The sequence below is a fragment of the Onychomys torridus genome, chromosome 7 (assembly GCF_903995425.1).
Source record: "Onychomys torridus chromosome 7, mOncTor1.1, whole genome shotgun sequence".
Classification (NCBI taxonomy): domain Eukaryota; kingdom Metazoa; phylum Chordata; class Mammalia; order Rodentia; family Cricetidae; genus Onychomys; species Onychomys torridus.
In genome coordinates, this window is record NC_050449.1 from 113,638,762 (window position 1) to 113,656,356 (window position 17,595).

The 17,595-nt window shown below is 47.7% G+C and overlaps 1 protein-coding gene across 1 annotated transcript in view; it reads right to left on the reverse strand.

The window, feature by feature from the left end:
- The window catches only part of Ulk4 (unc-51 like kinase 4), a 317,659-nt gene that overhangs the window by 208,416 nt on the left and 91,648 nt on the right, over window positions 1-17,595 (reverse strand). The window contains exons 24-29 of the mRNA XM_036191627.1: window positions 17,056-17,177; window positions 16,848-16,904; window positions 8,410-8,461; window positions 8,237-8,331; window positions 3,281-3,332; window positions 2,938-3,082 (exon numbers count right to left, since the gene is read on the reverse strand). Of these exons, the coding sequence (XP_036047520.1) occupies window positions 2,938-3,082; window positions 3,281-3,332; window positions 8,237-8,331; window positions 8,410-8,461; window positions 16,848-16,904; window positions 17,056-17,177 (523 nt within the window). The remainder of the gene's footprint in view (window positions 1-2,937; window positions 3,083-3,280; window positions 3,333-8,236; window positions 8,332-8,409; window positions 8,462-16,847; window positions 16,905-17,055; window positions 17,178-17,595) is intronic.

Below are 17,595 nucleotides of genomic sequence, written 5' to 3' on the forward strand. Positions count from 1 at the left end.
AAAGTCTACTCCAATTGGTCAGCAACTGTTCCATCTTATTATCAGTTCCACAATTCCAAGTAGGTAAAAAGGACCCAGTTTGGGGATTAAAAACTGGGAACCATTAGTTATCCCAAGGTTAAAATCCTATCAAGATCATAAATTGAGACAATCTATATTTACATTTCTGTGAATAGTGAATTCTTGCTCCCAAAGAACAACACTGATAAGTTAGTTCCCCAAATGACAGTTCCAGACCAGTCCCCACCGAGACTCGACTTCTCCTTCTTGGGTCAGCTCTCAAAGAGCATAATAAGACTGTTCTCATTTCTCAGTCTTCATTGACAGTAGTTTGTGCACTAAACTCCTGAGAGATTCTGATGTTAATTAACACAGATTTGGGCTTAAGAGCCATTAAATTTGGTCTCATCTTCAGCATGACCCTCTAAAATCCAACCTTGTCTGCCCACTGAATAAAAACCAGGATGATTTTCTAGGAAGATGTGAGATCTGTCTCCCCTAAAAGAAAAAACCCTCCTCTCACTTTGTTGCCAAGTCCCAGCCATGAAGAAAAGGGTAGCTGAGGGGGGGGAGAAACAAGCAAGGGCAGGCACACACGAGTGGATGGACCAACAGACACACACTTAAGCCAGAAGACAGGGTTACCAGTGGCCAGCCTCAGTTCCCTGAACATGGTGACAGAGACTCTGCACAGTGGGATCTGACAGTCATTGGCCTAAAGTGTGCATGAGAAGTAGCCCTTGTCAGGGACAGGGCAGCTGAGCTACAGGAGGGTCCTACAGGAGTGGGGTGAGTGGGCACCCTCTACAGTTACCGTCCCATCCCAGCACATGAATGGTCCTGCCATGGAGAACGTCTTTGCAGAGCTTCTTAGGGACCTCGGGCTGTTGCCACCTAATCTCAGATGGACCCTAAACCAGTAAGACCTTCTTATGAGAAAAAGACAGAATGTGAGTCGTGGAGATGAGGGGGAGGGACTAGGGGGTGAAAACCACAACAGGCAGAGTCTGGCAGTCAGTCACCAGAGCCCAGCCAGAGTCATGGAACAGACTTGGCTTGAGGAGCTCACAGGAAGCCTCTGCACTAAGGGAGAGCACACGTCTGTCGTCTCATGCCAGCTGGTGTGTGGTGACATGTTACAGAGCCCCGTGGAGCCGACAAGCCAGGAGGAATAGCTCTGCACAGCTGGAAGCAGGGCCAGAGTCCTCGGATGGGAGCTGTGGGCAGTGTTTGAAGCTGAGCAGTAGGTTCAGCAAGAAGGCCCAGTGGGTAAAGGTGCTTGCTGCCAAGCCCGACGGATCACTCAAGATCCAGCCCTGAAACTCACATGGTGGAAGGAGAGAATCAATTCCTGAAAGTTGTCCTCTGACCTCTGTACACACGGGTGCTCATCTACATACATAGGTGTGCACCCACACAAACATACATGTACACATACAGGTGCTCATCTACATACACAGGTGCACACCCATACAAACACACATGTACACACACAGGTGCTCATCTACATACACACACACACACACACACACACACACACACACACACACACACACAGAGGCACTTACCCACACACACAGGCGCTCACTCATACACAGGTGCTCACACCCATACCCACAGGCGTTCACCCACACACACAGGCACTCACCCACACACAGGCACCACCCCCCACATACACACATTCTCACACACACACACACTCATCCACACATACAGGTGCTCACCCCACCCACCCACACCCAGGCACTCACCCCCACACAGGTGCTCACTACACACACACACACACACACACACACACACACACACAAATACAAATGAGCAACTTCTTCAGTTAAATGTTCTGAAACTGTAACACAAAAAGCTGCAGGAGTGAGGGATGACAGAGGCTGGCCGGCAGCAGGCTGGAGGAGATCAGCCCCTTCCCATCATGCATTTTGCTGAGCCAGTCAGGCAGGGACCTAAGCCACTTGAAATGTTAGATTTTGATTTTATGTTTTCAAGTGGATCTAACTCTCTGCAAGGCATTTCAAACTCTCACCACTGGCAAAGCCACATGATTCACCTGTTTCCTCATCTGTGACAATTGTCTTCCATGCCACAGACAGGGGCATGCCTCAGGCAAGGCTGCCTTTCTGGAATGCCTGCTCATCCGACTGAGAACAAGCCCAGGCCTGAAGGAAGCCATAACCTGGCATGCACAGTGATGCAAAATACACAGTCTTACATCTAACCCTGGGAAATGATCTCACAGTGAGAAGTGGCACTCTTGTTAACACGGTGAGCAGGGGTGCTCAGCACACCTGTATGTCAGCAAAGGATGAAGTGTCAACTCCAGGCCTGCCTGGGCTGCATAGCAAGTTCCAGGAAAACTTGAGTTACAGAGAGAGAGAAAGACCCATTCTGTTTGATCAAAGTGAGGGTCCTCTGCACCACAAGACTCCATTTAGAGCTCCCCATCCCCACTGGGAGCTCCTGAGAACCTGCTGCTGTGGCCTTGCTGTGTGAGCCAGGCAGGAACAGGAAGGAAGAACAGGCCCCTCCACATCCATCTTCATACTCTTCACCTAGGCTACTGAGCCCTCCAGAAAGAGTCTGGGGAAAGGGAAGACTGGCCTCCAGTACTCTCATTTCTGAGGAGTGCCGGAAGTCTCAAGTCCATGTCTTGAGTCATAACCACCATGCCACCGGCCCCAGCTGGGAACATCTTTCAGTATGCGTCAGAGTACTGTACAAGCAAACAACGCCCGACAGAGGCTGGGAAGTGGGGCTGAGACTCTTCTGGCTCCTCCACAGTGGGACAGCCACTGCTGTGTCTAGACCTCTCCAGCACGAGACCAGGAGAGTATGTGCAGAGACACAGGGACAGCAAGCGCTGACCCCATCGCCGGGCCAGCTGGACAGAAGCGTCCCCTTGTGAGTGGGCGGCACAGTGCTTACTGGGGGAGCAGCTCGTCCCTGAGGAGCACCAGAAGACTGTTGTTGGAGTCACAGCTGGCTTCTTCGTCTCCATCCTCCGGCTCCTGGCTCACCAGCAGGCTTGTAGTCTCAGAGAGCAACCGCAAGCTGAAGAGTCTCCACTCCACTGGAATGAAGAATGGCAAGTATGTGAGTCTACACAGAGAAAGTAAGAACAGGGTGTGTGCTCATCCTGGACGTACGCTTGCAAGGCAGGAGAGTGGTGAGGACCAGGTCACCCCAGGTCCCCAGCAGCACCCAGTTATCTCCAAAAACCATAACCAAGAAATGTGTACCAGATTCTCAGTACTCTAGTCTCACTCACCGTTCTGACTTTGAACCAAGGAGACCAAGGGTGGCAGAATGTAATCGATGACCTGGAAGAAAGGACAGGAAGTTGTAGCTCAGAGCTTCCTACAGAAGATGGCTACTGGGCACCAATCTGTTCACAGCAGAGTCACTATCAAAGGAGGGAGAGGAAGGCCAAAGGCAACTTGGGATGGGAGAGGTCATCTGGGCCAACAGTGTGAGGGTGCAGTCCCTCACAGTGGGCCTGGACTGGAGGCTGCTGGTCACATGACCCACAGTCAGGAAGTAGAGCTCAATTTCTCTTTTTTACTCAGCCTAGGATGCTGCCTGAGGAATGTGCTGCCCACATGTGGGTCTTCCTACCTCAGCCAACCTCATCTAGATAACTCCTCCTGGATACCCAGAGGCCTGTCTGCATTGATTCTGGATCCTGTCAAGTTGTCTATTAAGCATCACACACCCCGAAACTAAGTGAGAAGCAAGGGCCCTGACTGGAGACTGTCTGCAGTCCTGGGAACTGAGGGTGGATCGCCATGTAGAATACATCCAAACAAACCCCTGTGAAGGAGGAAGGCCAAGAACTAGACAGCAGATTGGAAGAGTGAAGCTCCAGAGTGAAGAAGCCTCCACAGCCCAGACACACAGAATGACTCAGCCCCAGTGATGTCGGATACACAGGATTTAAAAGAGATAACACTTGATGCCCGGCTAGTCTAAACCCAAACAAAACAGCAGTGTCTACAAGTCTGTGCAAAGATGGGACGCAGATACTACAACCAATGAATGAGAACTTCACATAGAAAGTTGGAAAGCCAGCCCCACACCACCACCCACACCCTGAAGACCCAACAATCCCACTCCTCTGTGACCTGACTATGTGAGTGAAAACAGAACGGGAAATCTCAGTCGTACTTAGTGGGGAAACCAATTCACAGAACAACACAGGTGAAACAAGAGTCCGCATTATGAAGGACAGATGGCACAACATCATAAAGGATGGCAGCCTGTGTCCCCGCACTCATGGTCAAAGCCTTTCAGAAGCTGATCTACTATCATTTTGTTTTAATTAATGTGGCTGTTCTTCACTATCTCAAGGCAATTACAGCAGTGTCCCACAGTTACAAACTCCATCTTCAGAAGTGAGAAACAGCCTGTGCAAAAGTAACCTGCAAAGGATGAGAATTGATTTCTTTATCAGTTACTCAATAAATGCATGAGTGAAGAGGCACCTCAGCAGTTATGAGCACACACGGCTCAGAGGACCAGAGCTCGGTTCTCAGAACCATGTTGAATGACTCTCAACTACCTATAATCCAGTTGTGGGGAATCTAAGACCCTCCTCTGGCCTCTGTGGGCACTGCACTCATGTGTGCATAACCCTGCAAAGATGCACGCGCGCGCGCACACACACACACACACACACACACACACACACACACACACGCCATGGGATATCTTTCTGTACACTGAATATATGCTGTTCCCATTGGTTAATAAATAAGCTGCTTTGGCCTATGGCAAGGCAGTTTAGAGGCAGGCAGGGAATTCAAGGAGAGAGACAGGAAAGAGAAAGGCAGAGTCTAGAGAGACGCCAGCTGCCTCTGAAGGAACAAGATGTCAGCAGACCGGTAAAGACACAGAACATGTGGCAAAACATAGATTAATAGAAATGGGTTAATTTAAGATATAAGAGTTAGCTAGCAAGAGGCCTGCCACAGGCCATACAGTTTGTAAATAACATTACGCCTCTGAGTGATTATTTTATAAGCAGGTGCAGGACCACAGGGCTGGGCAGGACCGGAGAAAACTTTCGACTATACACATAAACAAAATGAAAAAAATTTAAAAAAAAAATTACATGAGCATGGGTCCCCACTCAGCAATTCACACTAAAGGACAAAAAAGTAAAAAGCAATCTGATCAGTTTTGTTAATATCTTATTTAATAACTTGTGATTTTCAAAATAGGTCATTGTCTTTCAGATCCTAATAAGGAAAAGGAGACCATCTCTCTTTTGGCAGAATGTGTACCTTAATATATATTGACCCTTGCAAAAAGGAAAACATGAAAATATAATTTGAAATATAAAGTAATTATAGTTTTCAGGGCACAGGGCCAAGAAATGTTTTTGGTTCCTGGAGCTGTTATGAGCAATATATATTGATGAGAAACACAGCAGGACAAGGGTACCTAGGCCAGAGCAGGACACAAAGGAGATCAGTGTGCATGACAGCATGGGCCCAGCACCAGGGCAAACGTGTCCCTTCAAAATGTGTTATCAATTGGTACTTCAATAGGAATGGCTTTCCATAAAACTGCATGCATTTTAGCTTGTATATTTAAAGCAACACTCTGAAAATGAAATCTACAGGCTTTGCAACTGACCCCAGGTTCCCACAGCATGAAGTTAATGACATTCCCTTAAATGCAGGCAGAATTCTCTCTGAAATTACACAGGAAAAGTATCAGTGTCTAGTGCCAGGAAAACCACTCTGCAGGGCTGGCCAGATTCTGGCCCTGTCCCACACAGGGACATGAGGATGGGGCACCAAATAGTACTTCTAATCCAGCCACATATTTTGGGAAAGGACTGATTTCACCAGCATGGAGATCTAACAAAAGATCATTGAGATAAAGATGTTTCCAAAGATGACCTTCAGACCTGAGAGGTTCAAATGCTAAACCACCACCACCTCTGAGGTGTTTCTCTGTCTACAGCATGCCTCATCTGTGACCTGTCTTTCCTAGAGCAGAGAATAAAACCAACTTACGTACATAATTCTACACCTCCATGATAACATACTAGAAACAACCATCTCAAGTACCTTAAAAAGCCCATGACATCATTCCTCACTGCCCTCCTCCTCCCCACTCCTCTCAACACTGTCAGTCAATTCCCTGGCAAGGTCACCCTGGCCAAGTGAACCTGACCTAGGACAATCTGTCTAGGCTTCCTGTCTTAAACATCTCTCCCAAGGGAGATGATGCCTGCTCAACTCTAAGCCAGGCCAAGCAGAGCCATACCCACCCTCTGCCTCTAGCAGACACTTCCTATTTTTCTTATTAGCATGAGTACTGATACTGTTTTTGGCTAGCTCACACCCACTTCAATGATACTGTTTGGGCTAGCTCACACCCACTTTAATGATACTATTTTGGGCTAGCTCACACCCACTTTACTGATCGTGTTTTGGGCTAGCTTACACTCACTTTTTCTTCTTTTATACAGTCCAGGACACAAACCCAGAGAATGGTCCATCCACAGTGGGTTGGCTTCTCACCCCCCCCCAAAAGTTACCATAATCAAGACAATTCCTACAGACATGCCCACGGGGCAACCTGTTCTAGTTCCCCATGGAGACTCCTTCCCTTCCAAGGTGTCAAGTTGGCAGTCAAGGTGGATCTGGAGTTGTCTTGTTCTAAGCAAGGCCTCCTTAGTCAGGCCCCTACTCAGTATAATGTGACTCACAAGATGCCTGTCCTGGCTGGAGCTGACCCCAGTGATTCTACTGAAACTAAGTGGCTTAGCCCCCCGCAGAGGCACCTGGGCTGGCTGTAGGCTCAGTAACAGTTAAACACAGTCAACTGCTTCTGTATGAGCAGGTATCGATCAGGAGCCTTGAACACGGCATGTGCTGAAATCTAAAACAATCAGAGGCTGCCTGGGGTATAGAGTTTATTCTTCATGCATTCCAGTCATGCCCAAAAAGAGATAATTAGAAGATTTCCCATGAGCTGCAGCATTAGAGAGCATTTTTTATAAAGTGGTAAGTTGTGACTATGCCTTTTCTATCATAATTGAGGCTGTAGTGGCTTGTGTTTCATGATTAGAAAACACACTAATTAAATTTCTATTTAAATGCAATACAGATACTTATAAACCCTGGATCTGAACAAATCAGCCATGAGGTTATTGTTCATTAAGCAACAGGATCCATAAGTGATATCTCAATCAAAGACCTGGAACTCACTGGGAAAGCTCCATTACCGGTCTTTGCTGTTATGTTAGGTGTGAGCGGAATGTGGACCAACTCTCATTGAAAACTGTGATGAGATACAAAAAACCCCAAATCCTAACATTATTAGAGCATTTGAGACCTATTTCTGGATGGAAGTCTGCGGCAGGGAGTGATGGACCATGACAGGAAGCGTTCACCCACAAACCACCACAGGATTCCTAGGATCACTGGCTCCTGCCAGCACAGCATTTAGTGATCCACCTGGCACGTGGGTCTGTGCTGAGGAGAGGATCTGACTCTCAGGGTAAGGAACACCAGCTCTTCCACCAAGCCTTGGAACATAGAAGCATGTCCTCAGAGAAGGCTGTGGTTCGACAGGGTCTCACCTGGAGGAGAGCAGGCTCCTGGCAGAGGCCAACATGAGGCATCTGAGGAGGGAGCATGCACACAGAAGGCACTGAGAGGAAGGACAAGCAGGGTGCCAACAAGGCAGTCTCACAGACATAGGACTACTGCACCAGGAGCACAATGTGACCAATACCAGAGACGTTGGTATTAGCAACTACATGAAACAAACACATCACCAAGTGGAGCCCGTCTACAGGGATCAGGTAACTACAGAGGCAAAGTAGATGTGGAGAGGAAAAAACAAGCAAAATATCTCCGAGATGCCTTCCTACTACAGAAGAGAACAACCCAGATCAGCGGCTACTTGGGCAGAAACCTGAGCACAGCAGGGGCCAGGAGAGCCTGGAATCCCAGCTCTACAGAAGCAGGGCACATCCTCAGTGTCTGCAAAGCCTCTCCCACAGGGGCTTGCTTCTGGAAGGGGGAGGGAAGTCAAAGGAACAGTCAGAAAACTTACCCCTCCCCAGCCAACAAAATTGGAACCAGCTTCCAGGGCTCCCCCTACTTCTCTGAATGGTTTCTCCACAGGATGGACACCTGTCAGCCTGGTACACGTGTACACAGGATTATCAAGTAAATGACTGAGGGTTTTCCTAGAAACTGACCGTTGAGCGGTAGTCGGCCAGCAGAACGGGGTACTGTATCACTGCTTCGAATGCCGACAAGGTGATCTTGATGAACTCCTCCGAAGCCATCATCCCTAGGATCACAGAGGTCGTTACTGCAGACATCCCCCCATGCCCCTCATGACTCAAATGAATCCAATGTGTCTGCTCACCTATGGCTCCATCTATGTTTGTTTCTCCCAAGTCAACTGACTTAATGTGGCTCTGAAAAAGAAGAAGTGTTTGATAAATGGGAGTTCCAGAATAACTGAAACAAAACTTGAGTAGTTGACATTTTGCCTGAAACCACACATCTGATTCTTAAACTCATGGAAAATAAATACATACATATATTACAAACACTGCAATCAGTTTAAAATGTGCTTATGTAAATACCATATGTAGTATATACATATAATATACTATTCATATGTATGGAAAGGTGGCTCAAAGGTTACGAGTTCAATTCCCAGCACCCAAGGATGGCTCACAACTGTAACTCCAGCTCCAGGAGATCTGACACCTGCATCTGGACTCCTCAGGCACTCACACGTGCACACACCCCACACACATAGATACATGCATACACTTAATTTAAAAGAAATATTTTAATTTTTTAAGGTTTATGTGTATGGGTGCTTTGCTCATAAGTATGTGGACCATGTGCATGCAGCGCTCAAGGACTCAGGGCATTGGATCTCCAGAACTAGAGTTAAAGATTGGTGGAAGCCACCACAGGGTGTTAGAAACTAAACCAGATTTTCTGCAAGAGCAACAAGTGCCCTTAACTGCTGAGCAATCTCTCTCCAGCCCCCTAAAAATAATTCATCAAAATTTTACTATACATATATTAAAACCACAATTTTTAAATATATAAGTGAGATTTAATGTTGTAATGATTCAGTGGCAATAAAAAACTTTCAAAAGTGAGAATGGCCACCCGTGACAGTGGCTTATGCTGTCATCCCACCACTTAGGCTGGACACATAGTGAATTCAAGGCCAGCCTTACCTACAGTGTGAAGACCTTGCCTCAACATATATATGAGAACAATCCAGCTAATAACATAACCATTTCCAGTGGCATGCTACTGTCCCCTCACTTCCTAAGGGTGTCAAGAATGGCTGACCCTAACCTGGTGACAGCGAAGCCCTGGTGCACAGGATATCAAGGCCTCCAGGGTTTCAACACTACCCAGGGCCTGACTTAGAGTCACCACTGTGCTGAGTCACTCCAAACCCTACCCACTCTGGCATACACCCCAGTACAGTGTGAGAGGAAAGACTCAGCAGCTGGGCCACGAACCCCAGATGGTTCCCCTTCTCAGTCCCTGGCTGGAAGATCTGAACAGGACAGTTGTTCCTTGGCTGTGAGTTCAGGGAGATGGTCTCTGTCACACTGTAAACGCCCGTGTTCTTTGTGAGCAGTCACACACCGCTGTTCACACCTTTAGCTCACAAAAACATCGCCAAATATAATGCTCTGTATATACCCAGCAGCAGGGCTGGGGCTATAGCTTGGCAGCAGAGGGCTGGCTAGCATATACCAGACCTTGGGTTCAATCCATCTAAAAGTATGGTAAACAGCAAATAAAACATAAGATGAGCATAGAGTGAAAAGTAACTAGCTATTAGCTATTAACCCAGAGAAGAAACTGGTCGGCTGTGATATGATTTAACCCATGCCTGTGCTCTCTACAATCAAGAGGTTGGGGCAGGAGGATCAGTATAAGTCCAAGGTCTGCCTGGACTGTTTAGTGAATTCAAGGGTAACCTGGGCTACTTATTAAGACTCTGTTCCCAAGTGAGCAAAGAAAAAAAATCGATAAACAAAAAAGGTAATATATACATGTGCACTACACAGTAGACGGTGTGTACTGTGCTGTGGAAATAAGGGACCTCTCCATCTACTAGTGGAGGACAGACCTAGAACATTCAGTTCCTCACGTAAACTACCCACCCCAGCAAGGAAGCCACTGCCCTGGAACTACCATTTCCTGGATATTTTAAAATATTCCCACACATGCATCTCTGAACATTTTAATGAAGTCTTTAAACAATATCTTTTAAATTTTATTTTTATGTGGAAGGTGTTTTTCCTGCATGAGTTTCTGTATACCACATGTGCACCTGAGACCCACAGAGGCGAGAAGGCGGCACCGGATCCAGAGGCTGGAGTTACAGGTGGCTGTGAGCTGCATGTGGGTGCTGGGACCTTGAGCCACAGGACCTCTAGAAAAGCAGCCTGTGCTCCTAATCGCTGAGCCATCTCTTCAGCACCCACAATGTATCTTCTACGAAAATTATATCGAACTATACATGCCATACAAATGAGACAACAGTTAGTCATAAAAATGCCCAGGAAGAAATCCCTGCCACAGGATGCTGGGCTCCCCAGCTGAGCTGTCCCTCCTCTCTTCCTTTTGCCTCAGTGGGAAGGAGGAGAAATGGAAACGGGAAAAGGGTTTGTCATAAACAAAGCCCAAGAATTCAAAAAATCAATGTTCTCCAAAAAGCAAAAATTCAAAACCTCAGTTCTCTTCAGATCAGCAAGCAAAGATGTTTAAAGTCCACTGAAAAAGAGCACAACAGGAGCTTTTTATAACAACTTGGATGAAAGAGTTTCACAAATTTCCAAAAATGAGACATAATTTTTAAATGAATATTAATTTGATGCCAAACTAAACATTCAGAAAGAAATGTCTTTTTTTTTTTTTTAAAGGGGACAGGCAGAGGCGAGCTGGCTCAGCAGGTAAAGGAGCTTGCACCAAGCCAGACATCTGGAGTTCACTCCCAGGGACAGAAGTAGAGAATGCACTCCTGCAAGCTGTCTGCACAGGCACTGTGGTGTATGCACACAAATCCCCAATAAACATAAAAATTATTTTACAAGAAAGACAATGGGCAAACACATGAGGTGTGACCCCACCTTGGGATGTGGTCCACTAGAATGACAAACCAAAATAAGCTTCTTTACATCAGAATATTTTTTAACATCTTTGACTTTAAAAAAAAAAAATCAATTTAGGACGGGCAGTAGTGGTACACGCCTTTAATCCTGGCACTCAGGAGGCAGAGGCAGGCGGATCTCTTTGAGTTTGAGGCCAGCCTGGCTACAAAGTGAGTTCCAGGACAGGCACCAAAGCTACACAGAGAAACCCTGTCTCAAAAAACAAAAAACAAACAAAAAAAACAACTTAGCTATCTGTGGTGACCATGGCAAGCACAGGACTGTGTGTGCACTTCTCTGTGGTGACCACATCGAGCAGAGGGTTGTGTGTGCACTTCTCTGTGGTGACCATGGTGAGCACAGGACTGTGTGTGCACTTCTCTGTGGTGACCATGGTGAGCACAGGACTGTGTGTGCACTTCTCTGTGGTGACCATGGTGAGCACAGGACTGTGTGTGCACTTCTCTGTGGTGACCATGGCAAGCACAGGACTGTGTGTGCACTTCTCTGTGGTGACCATGGTGAGCACAGGACTGTGTGTGCACTTCTCTGTGGTGACCATGGTGAGCACAGGACTGTGTGTGCACTTCTCTGTGGTGACCATGGCAAGCACAGGACTGTGTGTGCACTTCTCTGTGGTGACCACATCGAGCACAGGACTGTGTGTGCACTTCTCTGTGGTGACCACATCGAGCAGAGGGTTGTGTGTGCACTTCTCTGTGGTGACCATGGTGAGCACAGGACTGTGTGTGCACTTCTCTGTGGTGACCATGGTGAGCACAGGACTGTGCACATCGATCCTGTCTGTGCAGTGATTCTGAAGACTCTGCAGGAAGGCTGACTACCTGACAGCAGCTTTCACAGCAGACAGACACCAGAAAAGACAGGACCCTGGGTCCTGAGGAGACAGACTGCAGCCACCACCCACTATCTCATACACCCTTGGGATTTAAAGTTAATTTTTCTTTTCTTTTTTTCCTTTCATGTCAATAGTGGTTATCCAGATGGGAAAATAACCCTTCAACTTTGAGTCAAAATAAATTCTCCCTTAAGCTGTGTGGTCAGTGGCACAGCCACCAGGAAAGCAAGAAGCTGTGGCACAGGAAGCTGCAGGTGACCCCAGGACACGGAGCATCTGCAGATGGTCACCAAGAGCATGGGCAGCAGAGCGGTCTCCACACAGAACCCGGGGCCAGGCCATCGGCTGCAAGACTGAGGGCAGAAGAGAGGCCTGTCAGGGCTGCAGAGACAGTGCAGTGGGTGAAGGGCTTACTGTGGCCAAGAGCAGGCCTGTCCAGCTCAGTGTTACAGCCCTCCTTCCAGGGGGCGAACAAACCCCCGCAGCAAGCTGGGGATGGGAATGGGCAGTCAGTGCAGACAAAAAAACTCCTCACAAGAACATCTGTAGTCATAAGAGCATTTGGCAGTTTGTTTTAAAGCATGGCAGGTACCATCTCCACTTTCTCCACAACACAAACCAAGCGCCATCAACAGATCAGCATTCACTTGTCAGAAAGCTGTGCACAGAGGCGGGACTGTCCTGCCTGTCAATCACTGCACTTCTACAGTCCAGACAGGGCAGGACTTGAGAACCCAGCACGCACAGACAAGTCCCTGTCCTGGGCTCATCAACCAAGAACCTTGGGGAAGAACAGGGGAAACACAGTGCACAGTGGGTCAACATCCATCAGAATCTACCACTTGTTTCCTATCATCACTTCCTGTTTCCTGGCCCAATTCAATGGGGGCCTCAAAACAGGAGAATCCACAGGAGTGTCCCCACAGCCTCCCCAGCTCTGGCTGCAAGCCTTGAAGAGGCAGCTGGTGTGGGGACAGGCTGCCTCCCCAGCAGGGTGGAAGGCAGCAACGATCAGCTGGCTAATCCTCCTACCAAGGAGCCTGTGAAAGCCCAAGATGGTTTAAAAGCACCTGCCATTGCGGCCAAATATCAGTCGCCTTAAGACTCAAATTTCACTTATCTGGGGAAATGTTTATATAGAGCTAATTTCGACACTCATGTCCCATATGTAATTATCTAGAATGTTCTACCGTAAAAGAGCACCATGACAGACCAAAGCAACCACTCCATCAATATCCGGCTTAGCCAGCCACTGGGTGTATTGGGTTTCCTTACTGAGCAGGGCTGAGGGTGACAGGCAGTGCGCCGCCAGCATGGATGACATCTTCCCATAGCTGTACAGACGGAGTCTCCCCACCTCCCCTCAGTCACCTTCCATCCTTTACACACTCCAGAGCAGCGGATCTCACTCTCCCTAACGCTGCCACCCTTTAATACAGATCCTCATGGTGCAGTGACCCCAACCAGAACATTATTTTCGTTGCTACTTCATAATGCTACTGTTATGAATCATAATGTAAATATCTGATATGTGACCCCTGTGAAAGGGTCATTACAACCCCCAGGTTGAGAACCACTGCTCTAGTGCCTCCTCAGACCACATGACTGAGGTAGAACTGGATACAGCTGGGAGGAGTCTAATGCCCTCCCCTCCTGTGAGGGAAATGCCAGGTTATCACAGCTGCTCTGATGAGGATGGTGATGTCCCTTCCACACCACAGCAAACCGTGGCCTGGTGCCATTGTGAGATGCACAGGGCCATACCCTCAAGGTCCCTCAAGGACCCCTGCAGTGAGTGAAGATGGGCAGCTTGGGGCCTCTCTCCAGCCCACTTTACCCACAGGCAGGAAGTTTGGGCATATGCTGTTCCTAGCTGAAATGGAGTACCTCAGATCCAGGCCATTTTTAAAAGCTAACTGATAAGCCTCTGCGATGGATACTACACGGACACACTTGGAAAATACTGAAAAGAACATTGATCTCCAGCTGGACTGCATAAAGCTTTCCTCCACTGTCTGAATTAGGAAGACAGCTCAGCAGGGCAAGTGCTTGCTGAGCAAGCATGAGTCCAATGCCCAGCACCTACGCCAAAGCAGGACACAGCAGCAGCAGGGCACACTTGAAACCCCACAGCAACGTTGTCCTAGTTGGCTGTGATAAATACCCCAACCAGAAACAAGTTTGGGAGGAAAAGGTCTGTTTTAGCTTACAGGGTACAGCCCCATCACTGAGAGAACTCAGGGCAGGAGCTTGAGGCAGACCATGGTGGAACATCACTTACTGGCTTGCTTCCTCTGGCTTGCTCAGCTAGCTCCCTTATCCAACAGGCCCACTTGCCCAGAGATGGCACTGTTTGCTGGGCCCACCTACATCACTAGCAATTAAGAAAATGCCTCACAGGCAAGCCTACAATAGGTCAATCTGTTCTGGGCAATTTGTCAATTGAGATACCCCCTCCCCAAGCTGGGTTATGTCAGGCTGACAGCTGGAGCTGACTATGTAAGATGGGAAGGCAGAGGCAGGACAATCTAGAAGCTCACTGTCAACCAGCAAATTCTGGGTTCCACAACATACACCGTCTCAAAGAATAAAGTCAGAAGAGATGGAGAAAGACACCCATGGTCAACTTTCAGCCTCCACATGTGCCAGAAAACAGGCAGGCATGTGTGCACTCACACACTGCTCTGTGTATGACCATGTGTGACATTCTTCTGAATGAGCTCTGCAGACTCCAGGGATGTTTAGGAAATCTCTGCTAACCAAAACAAAAACAAACGTTTTCAAAGCTTCTGTATGCCAGCCTACACCTCATTTCCAGGGGCTAGAAGATGTGAGGTGGGCTGGTTCTCTTGGCTTACATCAGAAGGATACAGGAACCGGAATAATATTTTTTGATAATTCTGGAAGATCAACTCATAGGAGCAACATCTGATGACATCTCTCATGTCACAGCAACAGCTCATGACAAATGGACACAAACTGCACAGGTAACTGAACCAGGCTGTGGATTAGACAGTGACCTACTGCTCTCCAGTGTCATATCAATGCCATCAACACCGAGTTCAAGAAGGTGCAAACAGGTACAGTGAGAAAAGTCGTGAAAGGTACCCTAGGACCAGCCATGATGCAGACTAGGAAGGTGGCTTCATTGGGAAAATAGCCCAAACAGCATCTCATGCCTTCATTCATGTGTGTGTGTGTGTGTGTGTGTGTGTGTGTGTGTGTGTGTGTGTGTGCCCACAACTGCATACACACGCATGTGCACTTACATAACTTTCAGGAGTCAGGCCTCTCCTTCCCTTGTATAGATCTGGGGCTCCAACTCAGGTCATTGAGCTTGTCTACAAGCATCTTTAACCCGGAGCCATCTCGCCAGCCTTAAAATACAATGTTTGCCATTTTATTTGTTTAAACTCCCTCCTGAGAACCAAAGACAAAGAAATGTGAAGGTTTTTTCACATCATAATGAACCAGGCAAGTTGTTTTCGGTTCTCCACAAACACTTGCATGGAGTCAACCCTACAGAAGACCAGGAAAGAGAAGAGAGGAGGCCCTTCTCCAGTGGGGCCTCCATCCTTGTCTCTGAGCCCATGTGGCGCTCCCTCCCTGAAACAGGCACTGAAGGTCCGTGGAGGCTCCCCAACGAGGACACTTGCAAAGTTGTAAAAACATATAGTGTGCTCACTGCAGGCAGGAAGAAGAGGTGGGGGAGGGAGGGAGTGGGAAGGAACTGGGGGAGAGCACACACAAACACAGGCCACATCTGTCTGCTCAGCACTGCAAAGCACTCCACAACAGGCCACAGGGGCCAAGCCTATTCTAGACCTTGACATGTATATTGTGTCATGACAGAATATGTTCTTGCTAAGAGACAAAATGCAAATTACAGATGGTGAGAGATGACCAGTGCAAGGATTACAAATACAGAAAAGTGCATAGCCCACTGCAAGAATTTTCTAGACTTCAGGACTCATAACATGAGAATAAAGTCAAAACTAAACACCAAAGAGTCCCTCATGACTGCCCAGACCTGATGCTCTGACCTCAGACATCTCCATTCAGTGTGTTTTTTAGAAACATCACCTCTCTCTTAGAATGAACCTTCTAGAAAACCACCCTCTCATTCCTGAGCAGCAGCACTTCATTCCTGCAGAACAACACTGAAACTGAGATGCCAATGCACTGTCTGCGTGGCTCCAGGACACCTTCTAACCTCCTGGGCTTGGTCAGGCTGTCAAGGTCAGGCTCTAGGCGGTGAGTGACTTCACTAAGCTTCCCTCCACACACCCACCACACACACTGTGACTTCCTGGGCCACAGAATCATCAGGAAGACGTGTGCAGAACCAGAGTGAAAAGTAGCACCATCACTTGGTTTTCCCATCTTCTCACATTGTCAAAGTCAAGTAAAAGAAGGAACAAAACTGAGCTTAACTTTGTAAAGTGTCATCATAGAGAGACACACACAGGCTGGACAGAGAGCGCCCAAGTCAGCAGCCACAGGATTCTCAGCCCCCACTCTCATCCATGTCCTTCCAAATCCTTAACTTGATGTCTATCAAGTGTTTATGTGAGTTTTTTTTTTTTAACCATATTAGGGGCTGTCTCTGAACAAAATACTTTATCAGAAGAGAATATATTTTCCCCAAATGTCAAATTTTATTACAGTGAACAGATAAAAAATATAAAAAGGTCACTTCCCTACAAACAAATGCCATTTAGACTTTTAATTCCTTCCTTCTCACAGCCCATCCCACAGCCAGCAGCAGTGGCAGCAGTGTTTGTCAGGCGAGAGGCTACTCACAAGAACAGTCCCATAGCTGAACAGGAACTCCTCTGTCACCACTTGAGGCCGGAACACCTGTGGGGCAAGAGTTCCCTGGGTTACATCCTGACGCCCATGAGCCAACTTAGTCAAAGACAGACAGAAAAGTCATCTCAGTAGAGATGGCTCCACTCCAGGGGACAAGGATGGGGCCCACGTGTGGCACAGCTTCCCCAGACAGGGATACCTGAGACATGACCAGGTGGAGCACCACAGGCATCATGGGGAGACACATCTTCAGCTGCTTCCCCTGGACCGTGGATGGGTGCTTTCGGCCAGACACGTTTGCCAGTGCATTGAGAATGTCACCTGTGAAGCACATCAGGGAGGTATGGAGGTGAGAGACCACAGAGGGACAGGAGCCTCTGGCCACAGCTCCATTACAACCCAGCAGGTGAGGTGATTCACCTCCACTTGGGGTGGTAGTAGGTACCCACTGAGCCTTTTTATTCACACTTTTTTTTTTTTTTTTTTTTTTTTTTTTTTTGAGACAGGGTCTCACCAGCTCAGGCTAGCCTCCAACTCAATACATAGATGAAGATAATCCTCCTGCCTCCTCCACCAGGTGCTGAAGCTACAGGCAAGTGTTGGGTTTTAGGTGTGTGCCACCATATCTGATTCTATGCAGTGCTGGGAATTAAACCCAGGGCTTCGTGCATCCTAGGCAAGAACTCTACCAATTGAGCCACATCCCAGCAACCCACACACTGGTAATATAACACACTTG